Source organism: Mandrillus leucophaeus, unplaced genomic scaffold, assembly GCF_000951045.1.
Source record: "Mandrillus leucophaeus isolate KB7577 unplaced genomic scaffold, Mleu.le_1.0 Scaffold648, whole genome shotgun sequence".
In the NCBI taxonomy this organism is placed as follows: domain Eukaryota; kingdom Metazoa; phylum Chordata; class Mammalia; order Primates; family Cercopithecidae; genus Mandrillus; species Mandrillus leucophaeus.
The window spans coordinates 40,675-47,662 of NW_012107008.1; the positions used below are offsets into that span (position 1 = coordinate 40,675).

At 39.1% G+C, this 6,988-nt stretch overlaps 2 protein-coding genes across 2 annotated transcripts in view; one reads left to right on the plus strand and one right to left on the minus strand.

Annotated features, from left to right (window-relative positions):
• DNAAF2 (dynein, axonemal, assembly factor 2) overlaps positions 1-2,733 on the plus strand; it is a 10,222-nt gene extending 7,489 nt beyond the window's left edge. Inside the window, exon 4 of the mRNA XM_012001029.1 lies at positions 1,870-2,733. Within this exon, the coding sequence (XP_011856419.1) occupies positions 1,870-2,376 (507 nt within the window). The 3' untranslated portion in view covers positions 2,377-2,733. The remainder of the gene's footprint in view (positions 1-1,869) is intronic.
• A 2,011-nt stretch (positions 2,734-4,744) lies between these two features.
• MGAT2 (mannosyl (alpha-1,6-)-glycoprotein beta-1,2-N-acetylglucosaminyltransferase) lies at positions 4,745-6,988 on the minus strand. The gene has a single exon (XM_012001023.1). The coding sequence runs from the start codon at positions 6,961-6,963 to the stop codon at positions 5,620-5,622; it is 1,344 nt and encodes a 447-aa protein (XP_011856413.1). The 5' UTR covers positions 6,964-6,988; the 3' UTR covers positions 4,745-5,619.

A 6,988-nucleotide genomic window follows, 5' to 3' on the forward strand; every position in this document is an offset into this window, starting at 1 on the left:
GGTGAGCCGAGATTGCACCACTGCACTCCAGCATAGGCAACAGAGTGAGACTATGTCTTAACAAAACAAAACAAACAAAAAAAAAGAAAGAAAAGAAATACTAAAAGGTCAGATTTAATAGACAAAGTACCAAGACCTCTTTCTTTTAGGTTCTTTTCCTATGCATTTATGTTTGTCCTCAGTACAACTCTTACTGCTCTGTATAATACCAAACTTAAATTTTTCCAAGACAGCTCATAGGAATAACATTAAAATAAACATTTTAAAAAATATACCCCTGAACAATGTGAGAAATTTTGTGAGCTGCTTTGAGATACAACTGTGTCAAGTGTGACTTATAAGGCAGAATATTTTTTCCCTTTTTATTTTAGGAAAGGTTATTTGTCAATGAAGAAAATGTTAATGAGTTTCTTGAAGAGGTCCTGAGCTCTCCATTCAAACAGTGTATGTCCTTAACCCCACCATTAATTGAAGTTCTTCAAGTTACTGATAATAAGATTGAAATTAATGCAAAGGTAAGGAAGTTGGTGGGCTCTATAGAGGAGTAATGAAGCACAGAGTTAAAACCTAACAAATTATTCATTTCTAATGTCATAACTTTAAACAAAATGAACATAATGGTGGAGCAGAGTGATGTTAAGAGAAGAAAAGTCTTTTTTTTTTTTTTTTGAGATAGAGTCTCGCTCTGTCACCCAGGCTGAAGTGCAGTAGCGTGATCTCGGCTCACTGCAACCTCTGCCTCTTGGGTTCAAGAGATTCTCCTGTCTCAGCCTCCTGAGTAGCTGGGACTACAGGAGCGTGCCACCATGGCCGGCTAATTTTTTGTATTTTTAGTAGAGATTGGGTGTCACCGTGTTAGCCAGGATGGCCTCGATCTCCTGACCTCATGATCTGCCCGCCTCGGCCTCCCAAAGTGCTGAGATTACAGGCGTGAGCCACTGCGCCCGGCCAAGGAAAGCCTTTTGTCTGTGTATTTATTATGTGCTACACACTTTGCTGTTCATTTTCACGTCATGTCATTTAATCCCAAAATAACCCTACAATGAGGAACAAAGAGAGAATAACACTTAGGAAGTTTGAGTACTAGTCCAGGGACATACAATCTTTTTTGACTCTCAAACCATGGGAACTATGTCGTAACATTCTTTCTAATTCAATCTTAATTTTGGTCATTTTTATAGTCTTCAGTATTGAAGATGCAAATAATTTAGTAACTACCACAATCGGCAGACATATGTATTAGAAGGGCGGCTCCGAAAAATTAGAGGAATTCAAGAAAATTCAAGAAATTCAACAATGTGCTTATAAGAATAACTGTTAAATAGTTTTGTAGACCATGTTGAAAAGTATGGATTATTGTTGTGAAAGGATATAATCAGGATATCAATGCCAGGCTTACATTGTTAAAAAATGACTGGCAGTAGGCTGGGTGCAGTAGTTCACAACTGTAATCCCAGCACTTTGGGAGGCCAAGGTGTGCGGATCACCTGAGGTCAGGAGTTTGAGACCAGCCTGGCCAACATTGTGAAACCCCGTCTGTACTAAAAATATAAAAATTAGCTGGGTGTGGTCGCGGGCACCTGTAATCCCAGCTACTCTGGAGGCTGAAACAGGAGAATCGCTTGAATCTGGGAGGCAAAGGTTGCAGTGAGCCAAGATTGTACCACTGCACTCCAGCCTGGGCGACAGAGCCAGACTCAATCTCAAAAAAAAAAAAAAGACTGGCAGCAAACCAGTTGTGGTGGTTCATGCCTGTAATCCCAGCACTTTGCGAGGCTAAGGAGGTGGATCATTTGAGGCCAGGAGGTAGTACAATTTAATTTTATATTATTTCAAATAATTATTAATTGGTTGTTTCTCTTGACACAGTTGCAAGAATGTGGTAACTCTGATCAGCTACAAGGAAAGGAAGAAAGAGTAAACGAAGAAAGTCCTCTAACTGAAAAGGAATATATAGAACATTGTAACACCTCTACAACTGATTCTGATTCATCTATAGCAGTTAAAGCACTACAAATAGATAGCTTTGGTTCAGTTACATGCTTTCAACAAGAGTCTCTTGATGTTTCTCAAATGATACTTGGAAAATCTCAGCAACCTGAGTCAAAAATGCAATCTGAATTTATAAAAGAAAAAAGTGCTACTTGCTCAAATGAGGAAAAAGATAACTTAAACGAGTCAATAATAACTGAAGAGAAAGAAACAGATGGAGATCACCTATCTTCATTACTGAACAAAACTACAGTTCACAATATACCTGGATTTGACAGCATAAAAGAAACCAATATGCAGGATGGTAGTGTACAGGTCATTAAAGATCATGTGACCAATTGTGCATTCAATTTTCAGAATTCTTTGCTATATGATTTGGATTAATTCTATATAATTTTGGACTTTTAAATATTAAGGTTAAAAAATGCCTGTATCTAAAATTGATTCTGTTAACTGTTGTCTTAAAACTAAAGGCATTAAAGTATAAAATTAAAATTTGCAATTTTTTTTTTTTTAAATTGCAGTTTTGATTCTCATGGGGGAAACTGGAGATTTTTATTTTTTTTTTACCTCTGGAGTTTAAAGTTTCCTTATGGATATAAGTTTTGTGATTCCTGTAACAGATGTATTTTTCTATTTGAGAGTTAAAACATTGTTTAATATAACCTGTGTATATATACTTCTGTGTTACATTTTGCTTTGTCATTACTTTAATAAAATTTCAAAATAAATATTCACTAAGTTGTGTTTGTCACACAAAGTAATTCTCAAGAATGCAATTAACTGGAATTGTGAGTACATGTGTCGGGGGTAGAATTTCAAAACTGTTTCTCAGTCTCACTAAATAGGACATTTTTAAGCTTGAAATAGAACTTAGAGGGGAAAGAACTTTACTAACCAATATTAATCTAAATAATTAGGATACAAATACACCAGGTAAAATATAGTATTTTTCATCAACTCTATATTTCACTTTGTCACACAAACTATATATATTTTTGTCACATAAAGTATATATAATAGATTTAGTTATTTAGTAATGATTTTGAAAATTCAATTTTGAAGAATTTCTTATAAGTTATTGAAATACTAAAACATCTTGTGGTTTTATAGAAATTTAAGAGTAAAACTGGAATTTTTTAAATCTGGCAATTTGCTCTGATAGGAAAATTGCCTTCATTATATTATTACACACACAAAAAAACCAAAAAAAGCCAGTGTTTCCTAATCACTTTCTTTCTTTAAGAGATAGGGTCGGCCAGGCGCGGTGGCTCATGCCTGTAGTCCCAGCACTTTGGGAGGCCGAGGCGGGTGGATCACGAGGTAAGGAGATCGAGACCATCCTGGCTAACATGGTGAAACCCTGTCTCTACTAAAAATATAAAAAATTAGCCAGGCATGGTGGCAGGCGCCTATAGTCCCAGCTATTTGGGAGGCTGAGGCAGGAGAATGGCATGAACCCGAGAGGCAGAGCTTGCAGTGAGCTGAGATCACACCACTGCACTCCAGCCTGGGTGACAAAGAGAGACTCCGTTTCAAAAAAAACAACAGATAGGGTCTTGCTATGTTGTCCAGGCTGGATTCAAACTCCTAGGCTCAAGCGATGCTCTCATCTAAGCCTCTTGCATAATCAATTTCTTTTATAACACCTAAAATGTGAGGCAAAGAGAAGATCCTAACAGGTTTTTTTCTCACAAAAAATTTTAGGGCAAGAAAATTAAAGGAAGGAAAAGCAGAAAGGAAAAGAAAATGCAGAAAGGAAAATATTTGTTGATCTAATCACTAACCCCCAAAGCCAGGAACTGATCTATTTGTTTCAAAAACAGCTGCTACTTCAGACTCTGGCCTTCTTAGCTCTGTCCTGGAAATAACCTAAGTTTTTAGTTCTTTGAACTAGTGATGTCAGGTCAGAGTACCAGAAATAGGTAAAAAGCCTCCTGATTCACCCTTATTTAACCCCCTCCCCCAAATCTTGCACCAGATTGGGCTGTGAGGGTAAGTCTAAAGGTAGCTCGTAAAGCAAGAGAACCATTTACCTCACCTTGGATGAGCATATGTGCTCTTAAACCACTATGAATCTTAAATTGATGCAATAATTTTGAGACTACCATTTAATAGTTGTAAGTTGAAGTAACTTTTTTTTTTCTTGAGATGGAGGCTCACTCTGTTGCCCAGGCTGGAGTGCAGTGGCATGCTCTAGGCTCACTGCAACCTCCGCCTCCCAAACTCAAAGGATCCTCCCACCTCAGCCTCTCAAGTAGCTGGGACTACAGATGCACCACTACACCAGGCTAATTTTTTCTATTTTTGGTAGCAATGGGTTTTTGCCATGTTGCCCAGGCTGGTCTCAAACTCCTGAGTTCAAGCAATCTGCCTGCCTCAGACTCCCAGAGTGCTGAGATTACAGACATGAGCCACCACACCCAGCCCCTAATAATATCTTTACACAGAAATTAGTCTTTTATGAGAAATTTTTGGTTGAATGCAATTACAAATTAAGGGAAACTTCTACATTAAATATGGAGCAAAATTTAAGCCTGTTTCCTATAATTTTCTGTATCTGTCCTTTTAAAAAGTATGATTTAAGTTAAAGCCGGCACTAGAAAGTATTTCACTTTGGCATGACTGAACTTTGTACCATTTCTGGCTTTCAAAAACAATTTAGGCTGTATTTACCTTACACAGCAACATTTTATTGTTCATTATCTATGCCTGGGTAATTTGAAAGCCAAACAGTTTCTTGCACAGGGAATGCATTGTCATGAGCTGGGTTTTATTTCAAACTCAATTATACAATGTGGCAATAATAAATATTAAAATATAATGCTAACTCAAAACTTGTAGAATGCCTTCACTAAATTTGCTATGAAGAGTAAACAAAACTTATTCTGCAAAAGGATTAGGAACCTTTTTATGCAAAAATGAGTATTTTATTTTGTCAGCACTAAAAGAAAAGAAAAAAAAACAAAACCACTGTATTTCTACATTGAGGTGAAAACAATGTTTAAACTTTATCAATCAAATACATTCCAAAAGAAAGTGTCTTCTATGAAGGTTCCAAAGCACACTCAAAACACAACAGTACAGGAATCTAATACTGAAAATGACTGTTCTGACAGGGTGTTTTAATAAACATAACTTTTTAATTATTAAACCAGTGAAGCAATCCCTTCCTAGTAAGTGTGTCAATAGAGTGAAACTGGGTTTTTGTTCCATTAATACCCTAACCATTTCATGGTAATACTTTTTACTGCTTTGACAGTTTTAAATAAATTTTGCTGTACTTAAAATAGGTTTTAAAAGTGGAAAAGTGTACAAAGTTTCAGATAAAAAGATTAATAGATGCAATTTAAATCAAATTTCCCCTCTTGTATCAATCAACAATAATCAGTTTTAGCAGATACAGATTGAGCTTTAAAATCCTACTCCCAAAATGAAACCTTCAGTTTTAAATCTTAATCAGACATAATTGGAAAAGATTACTATGTATTTGGACACCTTTTACAAGATTTTGTTTTTGTATTAAAGCAGAAACCAGTTCCTAAACTCTTTTATTCAATTGTATGTCCTGTTTGGACAAATATCAAAAATAGAAGACTGTCACTTTTGCTTCTGTAATTGTGATTTTCACTGCAGTCTTCTATAACTTTTACAGAGTTCATGGTCCCTAATATCTCCCCACCCTCCATTTTTTCTAGGTGGAGAAATGGCTACCATAGTAAACTTCTCACTGATAGTTAGAGTTTCTGGAAACATGTATTGTTTGTTATTATTTAAGAGTGACTCAATTTGGGCACTCTGGGTGGATGGTCTACAGGTTTTCTTGTGATGCATACCACAGTCTCCAGCATGAAAAATCCTAGGAACTTGAGGAACCAGCACTTTCCAGAATTTTGGAAGACAAGATACAGTCAAGTATTGAAGAGTCCAGTCCCAGTTATAATCATCATAAGTACAGAAAGTGTCTGTGCACTCGATCAGCTTCTGATAGGCATTCCGGGTCAAGGCTAGACCCATATTGTGCTCTGTGGATTTCCAAGTTTTCACATCTACCTTGTCAGCCATGCCATAGAAACTGCGACTGGCAGTATAGGTCCCCAGGGAGAGAACATCACATTCAGGGCACTCTTGCTGCTTCAGTTTCCACATCTTTTTGAAGACATGGTAAAAGTCTGGGGCTAAGTAGTGATCTTCTTCTAGGAAAAGTATAAGGCCAGCATAATCTCGAAGAATTTTGACTCTTTCCCACACAAAATGCAGCTTCCACCACCAGTGATGTTTGGTCTGGGAGAATTTGGCCTCTCTATAATGGCCGAAGGAGTCGGGATACTCAGCATTGATGCACCCCAATTTCAAAGCGGCATTCTTTGACAGGTCTCTGGGACAATCTCTAGGGTCACTGCCTGGAAACTCATTAGGGTACAACTGAATGCTGAAAGGAAAGAACACCTGCAGAACCGGACAGAAATCCACTCCGGCGATCAGCTGATTGATCTCGGTCGACCAGAAGTCGTGGCTAAAGATGACGAGGACGTTGTCAATTCCCTGGGCTTTTCGAAGTGAGTCCAGCAGCAGTCTGAGGTATTCGGGCCGGTTATGCACCTGGACCACCAGCACCAGCTCCCGGGGGACCCAGTTGCCAGTCTTATCTACATTCCTCAGCGTCTGATCAAAGTTCAGCTGGTACACCAGGGACCGGTACCGCAGCGTCAGGTTGTCCGCCTCGGGCTGAGGGGCCGCCGGGACCAGGGGAGCCGCCGACTCGTTGGAGACCCTGCGGATGCCCACAGCCACAGAGGGGTGGTCCCCGCCACGGCTGCCGGCACCCCGCACGGGTTCGGCGTCCACCAACGGCGGGGCGAGGGCCTCGTTCTTCCTTTGTCGCCCATTGCTGCTCCAGAGGACGAAGCCGCAGGCGGCCACCACGAGCGTCAGGATTAGCACCTTCCGTTTGTAGATGCGGAACCTCATGGTCTCCAGGGCCGGGAGCGCGGGC

Excerpts from the sequence above, each read along its gene's own strand:
- MGAT2 (XM_012001023.1), bottom strand. The coding sequence starts at position 6,963 with ATGAGGTTCCGCATCTACAAACGGAAGGTGCTAATCCTGACGCTCGTG.